The following is a 19,862-nucleotide window of genomic DNA, read 5'->3' as shown; positions in this document are numbered from 1 at the left end:
TTGTATTGATATTACTGTTTTTTAGACACATTACTACTGACAGTATATAACAGCAATAACTTTACCTCTTTGCTTTTCTTCTTCTTTTTTTTCTTTTCTTTGGAGGAGTGTTTGCCTTCTTTCTCTGAAAGAGGAGTAGATACATACAGTTGTCTTATGGTGACGTATGAATAAAGTGCCAAAAAGCAGATAGATGCATTTTAAATATCTTAAGATCAGGTATTTTAATCAACTCTGCCAAGGAGGTAATATTTTCAGCAGGGTCTGTTTTTTGGTTGGTTGGTTTGTCAGCAGGATTACACAAAAACTACAGAAAGGACTTCCACTAAACTCAGATAGAGGGTGGGTCTCGGCTCAGAATAGACCCCATTAACTTTTGACATGGATCTGGATAAAGGAATGGATCCAGGAATTTTTCTCACTTAGGGAGTGGGGGCAATGCAGCCCTGATCACATCCACACAGTTACACATTCACACCTGGAAGCTGATCTGTGGCCACTGGAGCAGTTGCGGTTATGAGGGTAGGTTATCAGTGGTAATGAGGGTGGAGCAAGCACTGCCTTTCACTTTCCACACCCAGATTTATCTTGCCAATCGAGAGATATTTTACTTTAAAACATAAAATATTCAAAGAATGCATTAAAATCTAATCATCACACTCCCAATGTAATTGTGATTATGTACCTATGGTTCTATTAATTCTAAATAACGACCCTTTCTTTGAACGTGATGCTGTTTTGCACTTTGGGCCTTTCGAGTTTTTTGTCCAGAGGACAGAATTAGTCTAATCTTTGGGGTAAAAAACCGAGCTGTTGCAGTCACCATTAAAGACTGGGAACACAATCAATCAATCATTCGTGGATTTTAATGTGAATCCAATTCAAAATGTCAAGTGACTTACAGAGTCACAAAGACACATTGACAGATATTTCATGACTTGCCTTCCTGCTCCTCACTGCTGTCTTTGGGAGCGGGAGCCTCTTCTTGGATGCCGAGGCCAAACAGGTCGGTATCATCCTTGTGTTTGAAGGAAATTACAGTGGGCTTCAGAGGTTCTGGCACCTTGGCTAACTGCATGTCATCATCAGAGAGGTCAGACAGAAGCTCATCTCTGACTGGAAATGTATCCTGGGAAGAAGGGGGAAGTCAAAAATTACATGAGGAAATGGTTTGATTTTCCCAAAAGAGACTGAGACTGAAAAATTAAGGATTCTTAAGAGGCAGTATGACAGAACTGCAATTAAAATCTCTTTAGTAGTACTAGCTGACTCGATTCCAACAAGTCCATTAGAAGCTCAGGCTTTCAGCAGCAAAAAAGAGCTGTGAACTGAGTCGGAATGAATCTGCTGCGATTAAAAATCTGTTCTACTTTACCTTTGCTATTTTTGGTGTGTCTGATGCCTCAGACTCAAAGTCGGGGTCATCCATGATAAACGAGAGCATCTGCTGGGCTACAGGAGCCTCAGGGTCTGTATCAGAGTCCTCAGCTTTGGGTGTGCTTCCCTTCTTTTTGCCTTGAGGTCGGGCGGGCTGTTCTGCTGCTGGAGTTAAGGTGAGGGAGATGGGTGCTCCAGCCTGGCCTCTGGGCTCTGGAGCTTTAGATGCCACCTTTGGTTTTGTGATGTGGATCACAGGCCTGAAGCAGGGTGATAAGGAACATTTGTTTACCTTGAAATATATGAGTATTTGTTTTGATATGTATTGTAGGTATTTTTACATTGCTCTTGCTGCAGCAGCAGTGGACTTTCAAGTTTCTTATCTAAAATCACGGAAACCAAAGGTGGGAGGTTAGCAACCATCATGGTTACATTGGACTTAACAGTGTGATTACGTAAATCCTCTCATCACACCACAGCACGTAATGTGGCAGATCGAAATCATTCACAGCTCATGTCATGCATTTGTAATATGATGCACTACGGTTTACAGTAAATTGTGATTGGTAGCCTACATAGTCTGGGCACTATCCAGTAACAATGAAAAGAAATGCAGTGTTTACCACACTGACGGAGGTGTTGACTCCAGTGGTGAGTTAGTGAGCTGGTGAGGTTTTTTAGACGATGACCCTGAAGAGTGCTTTATTAAAGACTACTGTAAAATCTCCCATAGGTGTTCAATTGGGATGAGATTTGTGAAGGCCATAGCATATGAATTACATCATTTCCAGACTCACCAAATCATTAAATGCCCCCTGTTTTCCTGTATGAATGCATATGTATTTATATTAGATTCTATGAAGAGCTAAATTCTGGGGGTTTAAGGTTTTAAAGTCATCCCATTTGGAGAAAGGACTTACGCTTTCAGCTCAGCTTCACTGTCCAGGTCTTGGTCTTGTGTGATAGTGGGGGCTGCTGGTACTCCCTCTTCTTCATCACTGGTCAGAGCGATATCTTTGCTGGGGGGCAGGGTCTTAGGCTGGGGAAGGCTGGGCTCAGTGTCATCAGGATCAAGCTCATCCAGGAAACCTGACACCATGGGGTTTCCTCTGCCTTCGCCATCACTGGGAAAGAGAAAGACAAGTAAAACTGTCTTTTTACCTTTACTCATTGAGAGAGTGTTAGTCTGCTATTGTGGGCTGCTGTAACAGCTGGGGTAGTGAAAACTAGGACCTCAGTGACATCAAATGTACATATGCACATCTTTAAATGGATATAATTCAGCTTGTTGTGAATTCCTCACGTTACAGAGACTGTGTGGACCATATTGTATATAGTTGACTGCTACGTCAGTTGCGTAAAGTTAAACGTTTTAACTCCCAGAGACCTCAACGCACCGTGTGTTTACCTTTTCATCACAAAGGTCCCATGTACAGAAGTCAGAGACAGTGTAAGTTTGGACTCTTTATATATGGCTATTGTTGCAGCAGACTAAGCTCTTCTTGAGTGGTTTTCAGTTTGTAATGAAGCGTACTGAATGTTAATTTTACTTACCTGTGGTTATTTTGGCTAAGATGACAACTGCTAATAATGTCATATCTTCCCCATCCATATTATGCTTGTGGCCTATGCTTGTAGCTAACATGTGATATGTTTTAAGAACCTAACTTTATTTTATTTGCACAGTATGTGGATTGCATGTTTATTTCAGTAATGATAAATAGTGATTACAGCTGAGTCTTTGAAAAGAGATGGCTGATATTTAAGAGTGGTGTTATTCATGTACCATTTCTTTGTGTACAGTCGTGGTCAAAAGTTTATATGCACTTGTAAAGAACATGTATGTCATGGCAGTCTTCAGTTCCAATGATTTCTACAGCTCTCATGTTTCTGTGATGGAATGAGTGGAACACAAACTACTTTGGTTCAATAATGAATTTATTCTAGGTCTTCTGAAAATGTGACCAAATCTGCTGGATCAAAAATATACATATAGTAACTTGAACGGTCAATTTTGGTGATTATAGAAAGTTGTGTGAATCAAACAAATGTCCTTTGTAGCATGGCCTCTTAACTTCTACTGACTGATTCTGATTGATGACAGCTGTTGATTTTTTTGGGCCCATCACCTGCTGCTGACAGAAAACTGGTCAGGATGGTCAAGAGTCAACAAAAACCACCAAAAACCAAGACTGCAATGAATTAGAAGCAGCTAGAAGACAGGTGTCAGACCACATTTACACATAGCCGGGTATTTACAGAAACGAATATTTCTCCCCCTCTGTTTTCAAAAATAACGTCGTACACGCAAGATCGTTTTCAAAAACGTTTTCGTTTACATGAACCCGCATAATACGCCGTCGAGTGCCATCATAATAGGAGCCCTGAAGTGGCCAATACATATTATCCAACTACTTACTGTATACAGGGTTAAAAGCCAACACTGTTAAATATAGCTTCTCTATTATAACAGATCCAATCAAAGCTAGTTTTAACTTAACACATGCTGTTGTTGGAAAGAATACAATGAATAAAGCTTTGTTTCTAATCTGCATTAGAGTTGGGCAGTATCCAATTTTTGATACCGTTAAACCTTCCCCAAATGTTCCTGCGGTATATGGTATTGCCACCAGCTGATTAAATATCACATTGTAGCTGCTAATTGCTGCTATACCATTTTCCGCCCGAAGGTGCCTGCACCAAGGACGTTACATTAAAACCTGGACACAGCCCTTGAGGCGGAGCCCCGTTCATTCCTATGAAAGTTGCTTAGTGGTGCATGAAGCCAAAATGGTTCGACTTCCTGGCAAATAAAAATACCTGGATCTTCTGTGTTGTGGGGCCCTTAGAGCGTGCGCACTAGAGACTTTCGCCGACTGAGCCGGCTAACTTCAAGTTTAGCGTCCATCTTACTTGAATGGGGATAAAATAATTTAAGCGTGCGGTAGGCCTGCACGATATAAGGAAAATCTGCGATGTGCGATAACACTGTTCAATATTGCGATGACGATATAACTTTTTTTATTTTGTAAACTGTCGGTAGAAGAACCTCGGTGTGTTCGTTTGCACGGATGTCTGTAACATTAGTGCCTTAGAGACCTGGCATGGCATGGTCAATGTTATGAATAAAAGTGCCGTGCGGGACCCCCAATGTTGCCTGCCGTCTCTTGAGTAACCGGAGCTACCCGCCGTTGCCGCACTAAAGTGGACCATCACCTTCCCCTTCACCAGCCCAAGTTACAACGTCGTCTCTCCTGAATCCAAAATAACTCCATATAGCAGAAGTGCTGTTCTTCGTCGACCATTTTCATCGTTTTTCTCTCCTTCCTCAGCCATCATAACCTGGCAATCACCACCAAACTGATGCCGATTAATTTTGTCAGGGTAGCTAACGGCTAGCTGGGGCTTCATCTGATTGGCCCTTGTATTCAGGGCTCCGTCTGATAGGCTAAATGTTAGCATGCTCACGGTGCATGCATGCTGCATGTAAACAAAATGATTTTTCTTATTCATCGCATGTCAGGCAGTCTTTTGCGATGTGTTTATCGCACATGTTCATATTGCGATGACGATGATAATTCGATTTATCGTGCAGCCCTAGCGTTGCGGCTCTTCTAGACTTTCTAAATTTTATTGGACTCAAGTTATGACAGTCAAACAAGTCATTTTGAGGGGGTTCTGACGCTAAAACATAAATAAATTATCCAACATTTTACAGACGCTGCTTTCACAATGTTAGCTTATGGGAAAAAGTCTTTTTTGGCCACAGTGCATCACTTGATGATGTAATTACATGGTCTGGCCACTATAAAAATTGGCTTCAAATCATAGCACTCTTCTTTTTATGTGAAGCACTTACTGTATGTAATTTATGTGTTGTAAAGCATTTTGAACTGCATTTCTCGTATAAAAAGGTACCATACAAATAAAGATTATTATTTTGATAATATTGATAGTATTAATAGTAGTATTAAAAGTAACAGTATTATTATTTTCATACCAAGACAAAAATATGATACATGTTCTGCAGCATTAGCTGAGGCCTGTGAATTTGACAAGTTCATCCTTGCAGCATTGTTAGCTGGTGATTAATTCTGAGATAAGCACATAGATTTGAATTATACAACCATCTCTGGCTGTCATCTTCATGCAAATCTTGCAGACAGCCTCAAGATTTGCTGGCTCTCCCTTGTCATTCAAAATGCTACCGAATGGCTGGTAGGGTGATGTGTTTACTGGGGAAACTACAGGTCTCAGTCCCTGGTATAAGCACCACTAAGCACCGGAGGACAAGCAGGAAACTTCTCCCAGGGGAGAGGCTCTCCCGTGACAAATGAGTATGAGTGCTTCCAAAGACTATTTGTCTACTAATAAATTGTCATTTTTGACACATTACATTATTTACAAAAAGGTTCTGTCATAACTTTCATAGCATCTTCAATCACACAGACAGTGGCACTGCTGGACACACATCCTTAAGGCATTTATTACTTACATGTGCTCATTGTGCAGCAGATTTTTTTCATGACTGTAGTGAAAGGGACACCTAACCCTAACGGCCCAACCCCAATCCACATTATGGCTAATTTAGGTTTATGTAGAAAAATCAACAATATCAACAAATACTGACTTTGTCCCATGGAAGAACAAACCAACTCAAGAGATTTCATAAACATCTCACCTGTCACTGTCTACAGCTGGAGCTGGTGCGCGCTGAGGCACCTTGGTCTTCGAGGGCAGGCTGTCCTCCAGGAAGCTTTTATCCAGTCCCTCATCTGGTACAAAATCATCCACACTCTGCACCTTAGCAGGACACACTGGTGCAGGCGCGCCCTCTGAAGACAACATAGAGCCAGATTTATGTGAGTACCTTTCTAATACATTCACTTTATTCAAATCTGCAATCAAACATTAGAAAGCTCCCATCACAGCACTGCCATGTGTTGCCTTGTTCATGACACAAAAACTCCAATGAAACAGTAAAATCACATGACATTCCAAACTCAGCAGGTCCTGTGATCATTTAAAGCTCTGCATATCTCAGCTGCTAAGTGTGAGTCTTGTGACTACTTGCTGTGGAGTTTAGTTACGACTGAATAATCCATTCAAGATATTGTATGAAAAATAAGATTCACTATTTAGAATTACACAGTTTTGATCAGAAAACCAACAACAACTATCAGCTGACCCCCTAACTGCTATAGAGGAGATCATAAAAAGAAAGCATCCTGCATCCTGCATCCTCCTTACATAGCCATCAACTTCATAGTAGCAATATTTCTATTTGGCTGAGTCATGCTGAATCATGTCACAGTGAGTAATATTGAAAAAAATGAGTGCTACTTGCATCATTATCTCAACAGCAATGATAAATGTTGTGACATTCACTACAGTAAAAGTGTTTTAGAAGAACAAACTCAAAGACACATGTTCTCAACATTATTTCAGATATAACACTGATAACTCTAGTTACAATGTCATTAATTTAGACTTGAGACCCATCAGGTAGGATTTCTTATTGTGAGAATTGTCTCAAGGAGATTATACGGAGAGATGATAAATCACACAAAGAATTATTACCCGGCTCTCATTGAAAGCTTTTATAAATTACATGATAGACATAATAATGATTGTTTTAATGTTATTCTAAAGCCCTTTTAAGAAATGGCAAACAATTTACTGTTTATATATAAAACAACATTGCTGGCTTCAGGTATCTTTTATGGCTTCTTGTAATTCAGACAAAGGTAGTTTATGCTCCTTAAGGCTTCATTCAAACATGACCTAACCTATTTACAGAAAGAGCCACATGCTAATTGAATACTTGGCACCTGGTGTACAAGAGTGTCGTCACCGGCTTTGAACTGAAGAGTTAAATAATATGAAGGAGTGTTTTCTGTTCTCTTACAGGCTACATCGCTAATGGATTTTAAAACTAATCTTCCTCTTGAAGACTTAATTAATAACCATTGTAAGCATCAGGAAGGCTCGTCCCCTTCTCTCACAGTGAATACTTGAATACATTTCGATCAAGTTCATCATTAGATCGAATTCTGCTGCCAATATACTTACCTTTTTTAAGCCTTATCGTGTGCACGGTAAGGCAAGGCGTTGAGTTGATCTTAAATTGTATTTGCTCAAATACCTTATGTAGAGGGCTTTGCTATATAGTGATCATTTCATTCATGCCAACTGCATGAAAATGTGGCGGAGTGGAGACTGTTCACCTGATTATTATTGTGGTTGTGTGTTTTGTTACTGTTTTTATATTGTTGGTTATTCTTCTTATCTTATAAGTTTGTTTTTGAACTTTTTTTACAACACTGCCACGGAGAAACTATAGTCTAAAATACAGACTGATCTACAAACGATGAAAACTTGGCTCATGTTTCATTGTTTATCAGACTGATTTAATTTTCTTTGAGCTAAGGAAATGAGGGTGATTAAGAGAGATAATAATAAAAAATAAAAAAAACATATTTTTTTAATATCTCTCTGTGTATTGAACTTTGTGTTGTTGCAACCTTGACAAGACAAGACTGGGATATAGACAATCAAAGTTCAAGTTCAGAAGTACAAAAGGAGTTTGCATAGTCAATCAGTCTGACTTGGTAAGGAACCATTTCTACATGACATTTCTTTCTGAGGGCAAGCCTCTTTTTTGAGTTGCTCCCAATGACGAGCAAGCGTATGCAGCAGAGCTGTGCCCAACGCCTTTTCCTTCTTTTATCCCCCTACACGGTGTAAGCTTATTGGCTGTGTAGCCATCCCTCTGTTACCATAGCGTTAGCTAATTTCAATAAAAACCAACATGCAGCATTTTTTTTTTCTCTCATTGCACAAGCGCTTCAACCCAGCGCTCTCAACCAACAGCTGTAATTGGCTGGTGGTCACACAGACCAATATTCTGTTGTCGACTGAACAACTCTTGATATTGCTTTATCTGCTGCTCATTGGGGTGAGGGTCCACTATAGCAAGTATATAAACCACACATCAAGATGTATGGCTTTTAAACTGTGGTGACAGAGTCATGCTATTCCAGGTTTAGGAAGAAGAGGTCATGCGGCCTGGTGATGGTCTTTTACTGCTTGAGTAATGTGTAGAATCTCACCTGGTGGAACAGCAGTAGCCTCAGACGCAGGAGGAGAACCAAACCAGCGGGAGATGAAGCTGCGTTTCTGGGGGGCCAAAGCCCCAGATGCAGCCGAGGACTGAAGGTGTTCCGGCGACTGGGCTGATGGCTTTGACTCAACAGTTGGTGAAGCTGCAACGCTCACCACTGGCGGGGGAGGTGGAGGGGAAGAGGCAGACACAGATGGCGACTGTGGGAGCACCTGGGAGGGAATAGGGGGTTGAGGGGTGCTGGGGCTAGAGCTGCCTGTGGAGGCTCCACTGGGTGGGACAATGGGGGACTGGGAGCCCGAGGAGGGACTCTGACCGTTGGCTGGACCAGGAGAACCATAGCCCTTACTGCGAGACTCCAAGTTCTCAAGGAAACTGCAGAAATCACAACAAGGCTGGTTAATAAACTAAAATGATATCCGAGTCATCATGAATATTTCAATTGCCCTGATGTCGACTGGTGCTATAATCACCCCAAAAAATGCTATTATCAGCGACACAAAGAAACACAGAACACTTGGAAAACAACTTCACAAATCTGTTTATCAGAAGATAACTCATTACTATAACAAGATATTTGCAATAAATAGTAATGGAAGTTTTCTTGGTTTCTTAAATTATTTGGCTTGCCCAACATTAACTGTCCAGACCAATGTGCATTTGTACTTCTTAAAATGTGACTCTTTACACTCACATCATTATAGATATTGTATAATTTTGCTAACTCATTGTGAACTTAAGTTGGTAAGCTGTTGCATGTAATTTGGGAACACACCTCCAGCACAGCTGTGGATCATCATGTAATATTGGGCTAATATTAGGTAAGAAATGTGAGCAGAAATCACTTTTTTCCATTGTAATTGACTCTCTACAATATCACCTTTAATGTTTGAATTGCTGTGTCTTCTGACAAAATACAGACAAAATTTGCTGACACAAGAACCACAATTTCCTGTCCTGAAAAAAGTGTTTATGTTCACCATAAGAATGACAACTAAGCTAAAGGAAATGTACCCAAATGGTACCACATTTCACAAATCTGTGTAAAATTTCACAGCTTGACGGAAGCACAGCCACGGTCTGTAGTGTGTTCCCAGCCTCTGCACATATACCATGTGCACAGGGTAGACTATCTGCACAAGAAAACTGTCCCTCTAAGGGCTCTGTGCAATAGCTATCTGAAAGGAAGAAAAAAAAAAGCAGACAGTACATTTCATAGTTTTGATCTTCAGTCTCCTGCTGGACGCAGAGTTCCTCCAGGGTGGCATCCATGTCCAGCTGGTTGGTCTCCAGCTGCCTCAGGAGCGTCTCTCTCTGCACACAGACACAGACAGGCAGACAGGCAGACGCGCGCACACACACACACACACACACACACACACACACACACACTTTACAAAGTGGTCGCCCAATCCTTGCTTGTGAAAGACTCAGCCTTTTGACAACGCCTCTTTCATAACCAATGATGATACTATGAACCTGTTCACCTGTGGAATGTTCCAAACAGGTGTTTTTGGAGCATCCGACAACATCATTTGTTGCCCCTGTCCCAATTAATTTGAAACTGTTGCCATTAAATTGAGAATAAGCATATATCTACATAAATCAATGAAATTCATGAGGTAAAACTCAATGTAAAAATACATTGAGTTTGTATTTTTACAAAATTTTAATAGAGTATATGTCAAAAACGATTATCACAAGAATCATAAGAAATTATCACATTCTGTTTCAAACAGCGGTTGTAATTCTGATAGTATTGATGATGATATGAAGGTTAAACACTCACCTGTAGCTGCAAGAAGGGGATGTTGAAAAACCTGTGCAGATATTTCAAGCCAAACCCATTCTTCATTGAGGATTCAGCATAGTGGATGTAAGATGATCCCATTGGTCTGTAAAACACAAGAATTACTAGTTATCTTTCATGACATATTTCTAACACATGCAGTACATTTGTAGGGTTGTTTAGTAGTTGTTTATTAATTTTTTTGTATTGGAGGAGAGGAGAGGAGAGGAGAGGAGGAGATGGGAGGAAAAGAGAAGAACGGAGGAGTAGAGAATTTGCGTTTTATCTCTAGACTAATGTTACATTATTTTGCACTGTGGATGCTTCGTATCTAGGTCAATTAACACACCTGTGAGTGAAGAATCAGTGTTCCCCATTATTTAACGAGACTCTGGCAGCCCGCCATAGTCTAAGTTGCTGCACCATAGTCATCTTTAACTCCCCCGCCCCCTACTGTATGTACATATGCGCTTCACCCCTCCCCCTCACGGATGCTCAATAATAAAAAAATAAATAAATAAAAGACTGATTATCTGGTCTCTCAGTCAACATTTAGCTACACGTCAGGACTAATAGGCTACAAGATTAAAAGCAATAGATTGATATTGACTATTGACTATTGCTTATAGGCTTGTGTTAACATTATATAGCCAGAGCCGCGTAGTACAGTAAGTTGTGAGGACTGGACTAATCACCAGGCAGCAGAGCCATAGCTTAGTGTCGTAGTATATTTGATTATTTTCTATATTTTATATTTTTAATTTCATTTAATTTTTCACAGGCCAGGTGGTGGAGTAGCGGCAAGGTAGCCAAGCGACACCCGCCTGCTCACTCTACTGACAAGCTCAGAGACACATGGACAGTAAAGTGTGGCTCCGAAGGATGAGTGATCCCAACAGAAGCAGAAGACGAGAGACCAAAGAGGTCGATGTGTTTACCTGCAAAACTACGGCTAAATAAACTGCAGACTGTGTAAGTTTGAGTCAAGCATAGAGAACACAATGAAAAAAGCCAACCAATCAGAGGTGGAGTAGTGTGGGTCTTGTGAGAACGTGAGTGGGATCCATCATAATGCCTCAATGATACTTCTTATGGTATTTTTATTGTGTTGTTGTTTTGCACAGTAGTACAATGACAATAAAGTATCTTGAATCTACATCACATCAGCTTCCATCACAGTGAGAGTCTTATCATTTGACCATTTACCTAAGTGCTGATCTACCTGTTAAGTCCAGCAATCAGGTCTCTTATATCATCAGGAAGTATGACGCGATGCTCGCCCATGTCCCTGTGGTTTCCCAACACACACACTGGCACATGGGTGGGTACTTTGGGCAGTTCCCTCAGGATGTAGTTAAAAGTCCTGCAGTTGACAAAATCGGAACAAAGTGTTAATCATGGGTGGCTGAAGAAAACTTAAAAGGAGCTTAAAAATTCTGTTAAATGGAGGTTGAAATTAATTCTCTTGCATTAGTTTTCTAAGACAATAACTACAGGTGTCACAATTCTCCAAATTCTAGATTGACACTTTTTTCAGCACTGACAGCTATGGCATTGTTAGACTATCACATGTTGATCTCTAAAGATCAACAGGTCATTGGTTGTATGCCCTGACAACTGTCATTTACATTTAAAAAGATAGGGGTATTTCACAACAGCAGCTTGACTTGCTTTTGAATTCTATCAACGAAACTGAAATCCTATTTTGATCAATATTCGATTTAGAACTGAAATCATGACCCCCCTAATACTTACAGGTACAATTATACATCAAAAATGCAAAAATAATATTTTGCTGCAAGCACCGGGTTACTGCAGCATTATAAAAGACAGTAATAAAAAAAAACAATATATAAAATGATACAATATATCAACAGTATTGTCATTTTTCACATTGAACTGGAGGTCAATGCCGAGTGTCCCCTCTCTCAATATGGGTAACATGAGATCGCTAGCTAACAAGATGGAGGAGCTAACGGCGCAAGCCAGGAGTCAGAGGGAGTACCGAGAGTGTAGTTTAATGTGCTTTACGCAGACATGGCTGCACAAGGACATTCTCGACGATCGTTTCCATTGAGGGCTATGGGGACTGCACCGGGAGCGGTAAGCATAAAGAAAAGGGGATTGCCGTTCTAGTTAACAACAGGTGGTGCAGTCCTGCTCATATTACCGTCAAAGAGTGCATCTGTGGCCCAGACATTAAACTGTTTGCCATTAGCCCAGTTACAGACTCAACACCCGAGTGCATTCATTGCTATCTCAGATGACTTCAACCACGTCACCATGGGTACAGCACTGCCCAACTTCAAACGTGAAGGATGCATACAGCTCCTCTCCCTTCCCCCCACTGGGTAGATCAGACCACAACCTGGTGCACCTCAACCCCTGTTATGTGCCTCTGATGAAGAGCCAGCCTGTGACCACAAGGACAGTGAGGAGATGGTCAGGGAAGCTTATGAGACACTTCAGGGATGTTTTGAGGTCACTGACTGGCAGTCACTTTGTGAGCCGCATGGAGAGGACATTGATGGGTTCACAGAGTGCATCACGGACTATATCAACTTTTGTGTAGACTCCACTGTTCCAGCTGAGACTGTGCATTGTTACCCAAATAACAAGCCGTGGGTAACAAAGGACATCAAATCCTCAATGAAAAGAAGAGGGCTTTCAGACCCGTAACAGGGAGGAGGTGAGAACAATACAGGGACACCTAAAGGTGAAGATCAGGGAGGGTAAAGAAAACTACAGGAGGAAGCTGGAGCGGAAACTTCAGCAGAACAACATAAGAGAGGTCTGGAGAGGAATGAGGAACATCACTGGATTCAGGTCCGCTGGCAATAGAGGAGTTGAAAGCAGCATGGACCATGCCAACAAACTCAATCTGTTTTTTAACAGATTTGATACTGAGACCCCTGCACCCCCTGATAACACCACCATCAATCCCATTGTTGTCTACCAACTACCACCTTCTCCACCCCCTCCTCCTCCTCACAGCCTTTCATCCTCCTGTGAGATCCCCCCCCACTCCTCCTCCCCTGGTCTCCAAACTCACTACACACTACAACCAGATGACTCTACACCTCCCCCTCCCCTACCTGTCACCTCTTCAGTGAGCATCACAGCTGACCATGTTAGGAGACAGCTGGTGAGACTCCACTCGGGCAAGACTGTGGGTCCTGATGGTGTCAGCCCCAAGGTGCTCAAAGCCTGTGCCCCCCAGGTATGTGGAGTACTTCACCATGTCTTCAGCATGAGCCTGAGTCTACAGAGGGAAGACTTCCTGCCTTGTCCCTGTGTCGAAGACGACGCGTCCCTGTGGCTTCGAGGACTACAGACCTGTGGCACTGACCTCCCACATCATGAAGACCCTGGAGAGACTCGTCTTGGAGTAGCTCCAGCCCTTGGTCAAACCACTCTTGGACCTCCTACAGTTCGCCTATCAGCCCAAACTTGGGGTTGAGGATGCCATCATCTACCTGCTCAACCATGTCTGCGCCCACCTGGACAAACCAGCGAGCACTGTGAGAGTCATGCTTTTTGACTTCTCCAGTGCATTCAACACCATCCGTCCGGCTCTACTGGGTGAGAAGCTGACAGTGATGCAGGCGGATTCCCCCCTTGTGACCTGGATTATTGACTATCTGACAGGCAGACCACAGTATGTGCACTTACAACACTGTGTATCAGATAGAGTGGTCAGCAACACCGAAGCCCCACAGGGGACTGTCCTCTCTCCCTTCATCTTCACCCTCTACACCATAGACTTCAACTACTGCACAGAGACCTGTCATCTCCAGAAGTTCTCGGATGACTCAGCAATAGTTAGATGTATCAGTCAAGGTGCTGAGGATGAGTACAGGACTACTGTGGACAACTTTGTCACATGGTGTGAGTGAAATCATCTACAGCTCAATGTGACAAAGACCAAGGAACTGGTTCTGGACCTGAGGAGGACCAAGGTGCTGTTGACCCCTGTTTCCATTCAGGGGGTCAGTGTGGACATTGTGGACGATTATAAGTATCTGGGGGTCCACATTGATAATAAACTGGACTGGGTTAAGAACACTAGCGCCCTCTACAGGAACGGAGAGAGTCGTCTCTATTTTCTGAGACGGCTGAGGTCATTCACTCTGGACGCTTTTTTTCTCTCTAATTCGCAATTTAAGACAAACAGTGTGCAATGGCAAATGTGTTTTCAACTTTGGCATCATTTATTGCTCTGTATATATGTATATTTATTCTAGTGGAGTGTACAGTTCTTGTATTTTTGTTGTTCTTGTTTATATATAGATATTATAATTATTTTCTGCATATTCTGAACTTTGATGGGAGCAGCTGTAACGTAAGCAATTTCCCCTCGGGGATCAATAAAGTATTTCTGATTCTGATACATTTAATTTAATCAGTGGTTGACAACATACAGATGTTGATACATCTGCTAGTCTACTTCAATACACTGTGTATGACACTGAGTCGTAATGCAAGTTAGACAGCATGAGGTACTAGACCTTCACTTGAGGACATTTTCTCTAACTGAACCTCTTTGAATTTTACTTGAACAGCCCTGTACTATAGGATTGCCTACACAGCAGGTCACTGTAGGTTTAAATCAAACTTTAGTCAAACAGCAGGGAATAGTGCATTTGTTAGGGACTATTTTCAGCTGTGGATTAATCCACAGTTGTGGATTTAGTGAGTATTTGGAGCAGCGGGACAATGTCAGTGAGATTCAGTTCAAATAAACTAGTGTGTGTTTTTTTACAACAACAATGGAGCTCTATGACACAGAGGAATAAGACCTATCAGGCTTCGATACACACACAGTACTTGGTGGTAGAATACTTAATTGTTGGTTTTGGTGATTTTGTGTGATTTGTTGACAAAAAAACAAAAAACAAAACACAGAATATTACAAGACTGATGCTCATTACTGTATCCGCTGACCTAGGAGTTTTTTTCTAATGTACAGCTGAGAGACCGGCATATATACAAACATAAAGTGTCACGACTACAGTTACTACGAAAAAAAATCTATTCATGCCCTCACAAATGATGCCAAAAATAGCAATGTTGAAATGTGTTTTAAGGTTTCTGCCTTTGAAGCTGAACAAAATCCACCAGTGGAAACTCTTCACAGCCGCATGCAGACTGACTGTAACCTTATCTGTCCATGCATATTGTAGCATTAGAGTTCACTGATGAAACAGTGTTAGCACAACAACCAGACGGACGACTCTTACCACTGCTTGGTAATGTCAAACATCATGATGACTCCATTACAGTTCTTGTACACATCCAGGAACTCTGCATCCAAGGCCACCTCATCTGACTACAACACACATATTCAGATTAAACAAATGTATTCATAACAGGATACAGGAAAGAAACATAATCCTTATATTTTTGATCATTTACAACATATAACGACTCTCTAGCCAAAACCATCACTGACCCACATACTATAAAGATAGCCTTTTTTCCCCAAACTCATGTGATAATCACCTCTTGGGGCTCATTCTCCAGTTTCAAATTGTCTCCACGCTTCTTGCCTTTGCCTGTATTGACAAGAAATCAGAAATGTTAAGTTGAGACAAGCTGAAAAGAAAATACTTCACACTCTACAGCTTAGTTTGTTGCTTTACGTTAGTTTATTATGTGTAAAGCAAGCAGAGAAGCACAGCCGCTTTTCTTATGGAAAAGCATCTTGCAGCCTTTTAACACACGTTATCCTTTAAATATACACTGCTGGCATTAAATCATCGCTCACACGGTGCGGACGCTCAGGCTTTAGCTAAATACAGCAGAAAACTCAGCCACGCAGGGAATAGCCAAACCTTGAGTATATTGACATTCAGATAAGTGTGGGACAAGGCGGGGCAAACCCACGGCACACAGGCGAGTTCAATTTCTACACACTATTGTAGCGCTCACCTACACCTTCAGGAAGAGGATATTTTTGGCCTGAGATGAGTGTGAGAGACGTGTAAAAAAGACAACATCAACAGTGAGAGCAGAAAAGCAAACAAGCAACCATGCATCTATTTAATGTTATGACGTACTGTAGCAGGCTGACTGCAGTAGACAGAAAAAAGTGTCACTTCTTATAGTGAGGTAAGCCTCAGTAGAAAGTCTGGTTCTTTAACCGGCATGTGTGTCAACACTCACCTTTGTCTACCACATCCCACACCTCTACCTTGACCACATCATCAGTAGCTGAGAGAAACAGAAAGGGCATTTTCATTATTCATGTTCTAGGGTGGCACAGCTATATTATTCAAATGTCGAGGCTGCAAAGTGACTCTAATATGGTTACAGTAACTACAAACAGAAAAAGTAGTGGTGATAGTCTTTGTTTGGAACAACTAACACAAATACAGGACACCTACTCTAAAAACCGGTTAGCTGAAGCTAAATCTAAATGCGCGCTTTCTCGTTTTACCTTGATATGGAGCCACTGAAATAAATCAACAAACAGTAGATGTCAAATATTCACCAAGATAAAAAAGTAACCAAAGCAGTGGAGATACGATCAAATTAATACAAGAGTTGCAATGACTAACTTTTGTAATTCCAGTGGATACTCGTGGCTTGGATCTCCTGAGTGGGCAGGTACTCCTCCACGAACTTCTTGCCTTGCAGTCGATGCCATAAAGTACTCTTTCCAGTGTTTCTATCGCCCCGGATGACTATTTTCACTTGAGAGGGAATGATATTGTACATGAAGTTCAACAGAAATCAACTGGACTGAGAAGCAACATTCTATAAATGATGGGACATACGTATTTGTCTGCAGAAGCCTGTTCACCTGATTGACTGCATTACTTACTATTATATTGTACCCCTTTGGCGAACCGTCTTTGCAGACTTTGGTTCATGGATTGCAGGCCAGCCGGAATGTTCTTGTCCCTGAGCTGCCCTGGCTCAGATCCCACCAGCTTCTTAAGTGCTGAAAACATCTTGACGAGGCTTCAACAGCTTCTACAGCAACACGTTGGGGTACAATGGAACTCCTCTGACAATTCCTCACACAACAACTGAAGGGAAAGTGTAAGAGTGTATCCTGATGGCTGAGGAAGTTAGGGCTCCATGCTTAGAAGCCAATATGATGCTAAATGACTAAATATTGACTCTTCTTTCTTGCCAGTTAGAAGTGAAGGTAACTACCATGTTGTTCTGAGCATCATCTGGGGAACAAGCAGAAGAATATAGAAGTTATGTTCACTTTCAAGGTTTATGAAAGATGCTGTTTCATGTCTTCATTACAAGGTATGAGAAACGTGCTGCCAGATCTAGTGACTTAAAAGGAAATACACCCATAAATAAAATATTTGTGCTATTTCAGTCGATAAATACCAAAAAACACAGACAACTGTTTTCCTAAGATGGAAATAATACCATTAAGACCAGATTTGATTTAGTCCCAGGTTGAGCCTCTCATGTTTTTTCATTACGTTCCAGTCACAGAGCAGTCATCCATTTTTCTGCAAAATAATTACCCAGTGAGCACTGAAAAGAAGAACAAGAAGAATCTATATTCAGGTCACATATCATACAATGTACAACATAGTGAAACCGGTAATCTGCATTTAATCCATCTCAGGGGAGCAGTGGGCATTGGTTGCGCCCAGGGTACAACTCCCGAACTGAGCCAGTGCCTTGGTCAAGTGCATTGTTGCCTCACAACAAGTAGGTCCTGGGTTTGAATCTGTGAGAGTTAATATGTTCTCTTTGTGCTGGTGTGGATCTCCTCTGGGTGCTCCAGTTTCCCCAACCATCAAAACATGGTCAGTGCTTCGATCTGCAGTTGGTTCCCAGGCTGTACATTGGCTGCCAACTGTTCTTCTGGCATGGGTTGAATGCAGAGAAGTTTCACTACATTGTATGATAAATAAAGACTCTTCTAAATTTGGCTGCGACCTGCCAAAAAGCTCAAGAGGAGAATAACTGTAGCACGCAGAGTCAAACCAGTGGTAGTTTCCAGTGTGAATATTTCATGTTCCACAAGGGTTCAGAGAAGAGGAAAAAAGTCCTCAAGTTTTAACACCAGGGTTTCCACACTTTCTTAAACATCAAATTGAAGGCCTTTCAATGACCTTCTGGGCATAATTCCCTCAAATTCAAGGAACCAAACACGGCACAGTTTGAGACACGGATCAAGGTTGATTACTGTCAAAACACTGACAACTAACAAGCTTCATAGAAGCTCACAGACAACTATTAGAAACAGAGGCTTACATGTGTGAACACAGAACTGCAGGAGACACACATGCAGACAGTCCAAGAAGTCTAATGTAAAACAAACAAAAAGCACAATTTCTATTCTTGCACCAACACTTTAGATGACCCATGTCTATTGATGCTAACCAACTTAAAAAGTGCATACCATCACCTACTGTATCAGAGTGTGTAGATGCGGCAGCTGACTTTGTATTATCAGCTATATTTACTGACTATAAATTTACTGATTCCCAATATATAGCCGAGAATATAAGTTTTCCAATATCGGGCAGATGATTTTTTTATTGGGATGATACATCATTTATCCCTAACATATGTATTTTCATTCAAAAACATCTTTTTATATTATCTTTGTGAGGTGCAGAAAATTGACACATTTTGGATGTATTTTCCCATCATGATTCTCTGTATGACTTCTGCTATTTACGTTAAACGGTCGTCTGGGTTTTTCAAAGATTGCTGGTTATTAATTTTCCTGGAAGGTTGGCTCTGTAAATTCAATGTGATACCAGTACATGACACACACAAACTGGAGCTGTATTTGGTGATGTGGTCAGATGACACTTTGAAAACAAATGACATAAAAACATATCAGTAACTGAGTCATAGATTTATAAGAGTCATATTAGAGATTCGTGAAAGATGAGCTGACAGCAGCATCATTGCATGTCTCCATGTGTCAGTAGAATCCTAATGGGAGCTGTCACAGTGTCCCAGGCGCTATTACATTATTTACTATCAAGATCAGCTTTGACATTAGTCTTCAGATGACAGTAACAGTTCTGTGCGTGTCTGTGCTCATCTCTGTTAAGGAGAAACTTGCTCAATTTTAAAGCCGAACCGTTCAATATTGTAATAATAACAACACAGCGTATTCATTCATTTTAGTGGTGAATTTCCCTTTAACCGTATCCTGCTAGCATTAGCTGACCAAGCTCTTAGCTCGGTTAAAAGAGAGTTATACTGAATTTCTGAAACAATGCCTAAGGCAAAATACTCTATGGGTATACCAAGAACAACACAGGCTTTGAGCAGCGATGAGGCAGCCTACCCTGACTAAAACGTAACGTTATCCTTCGGCTCTGCTTTAGCTAACGTTAGCTATCCAGCCGATATTAGCTTAGCTTTCCCCCTTGTACGCTCAGTGACATTAACAGCAGCTAGGGTGGGTGTTTTCTTCCAGGTGATATCAGCTACTAATACTCACGGTTATTTAATAAGATAAGAAATTGCAGCCCCAACATCTTTATCTCAAAACATCTGTCAGACCTCCATCCCGACAGCGATGTAGCCGCGACATTCCTTTGCAAAGAAGGCAGCTACAGGGACCCAGCG

The 19,862-nt window shown here is 41.4% G+C and overlaps 1 protein-coding gene across 3 annotated transcripts in view; it reads right to left on the bottom strand.

Annotated features, from left to right (window-relative positions):
- Positions 1 to 19,862, bottom strand: part of rabl6b (RAB, member RAS oncogene family-like 6b) — a 23,008-nt gene extending 3,146 nt beyond the window's left edge. The window contains exons 1-17 of one of the 3 annotated variants that reach the window (XM_084360756.1): positions 19,735 to 19,862; positions 17,685 to 17,795; positions 17,116 to 17,473; positions 16,850 to 16,984; positions 16,455 to 16,502; positions 16,221 to 16,250; positions 15,792 to 15,844; positions 15,530 to 15,618; positions 11,512 to 11,652; positions 10,290 to 10,395; positions 9,711 to 9,814; positions 8,490 to 8,875; positions 6,059 to 6,212; positions 2,298 to 2,501; positions 1,376 to 1,637; positions 943 to 1,129; positions 66 to 124 (exon numbers count right to left, since the gene is read on the bottom strand). In XM_084360756.1, coding sequence (XP_084216882.1) covers positions 66 to 124; positions 943 to 1,129; positions 1,376 to 1,637; positions 2,298 to 2,501; positions 6,059 to 6,212; positions 8,490 to 8,875; positions 9,711 to 9,814; positions 10,290 to 10,395; positions 11,512 to 11,652; positions 15,530 to 15,618; positions 15,792 to 15,844; positions 16,221 to 16,250; positions 16,455 to 16,502; positions 16,850 to 16,984; positions 17,116 to 17,245 — 2,088 coding nt within the window. In that variant the 5' untranslated portion in view covers positions 17,246 to 17,473; positions 17,685 to 17,795; positions 19,735 to 19,862. The remainder of the gene's footprint in view (positions 1 to 65; positions 125 to 942; positions 1,130 to 1,375; positions 1,638 to 2,297; positions 2,502 to 6,058; positions 6,213 to 8,489; positions 8,876 to 9,710; positions 9,815 to 10,289; positions 10,396 to 11,511; positions 11,653 to 15,529; positions 15,619 to 15,791; positions 15,845 to 16,220; positions 16,251 to 16,454; positions 16,503 to 16,849; positions 16,985 to 17,115; positions 17,474 to 17,684; positions 17,796 to 19,734) is intronic. The other 2 variants (XM_084360755.1, XM_084360757.1) reach the window with 2 other exon arrangements.

Source organism: Pagrus pagrus, assembly GCF_965226575.1.
Source record: "Pagrus pagrus genome assembly, chromosome: 8".
Taxonomy (NCBI): Eukaryota; Metazoa; Chordata; class Actinopteri; order Spariformes; family Sparidae; genus Pagrus; species Pagrus pagrus.
The sequence above is the reverse complement of the archived record's forward strand: the minus strand, read 5'-3'. Positions and strand labels throughout refer to the sequence as shown.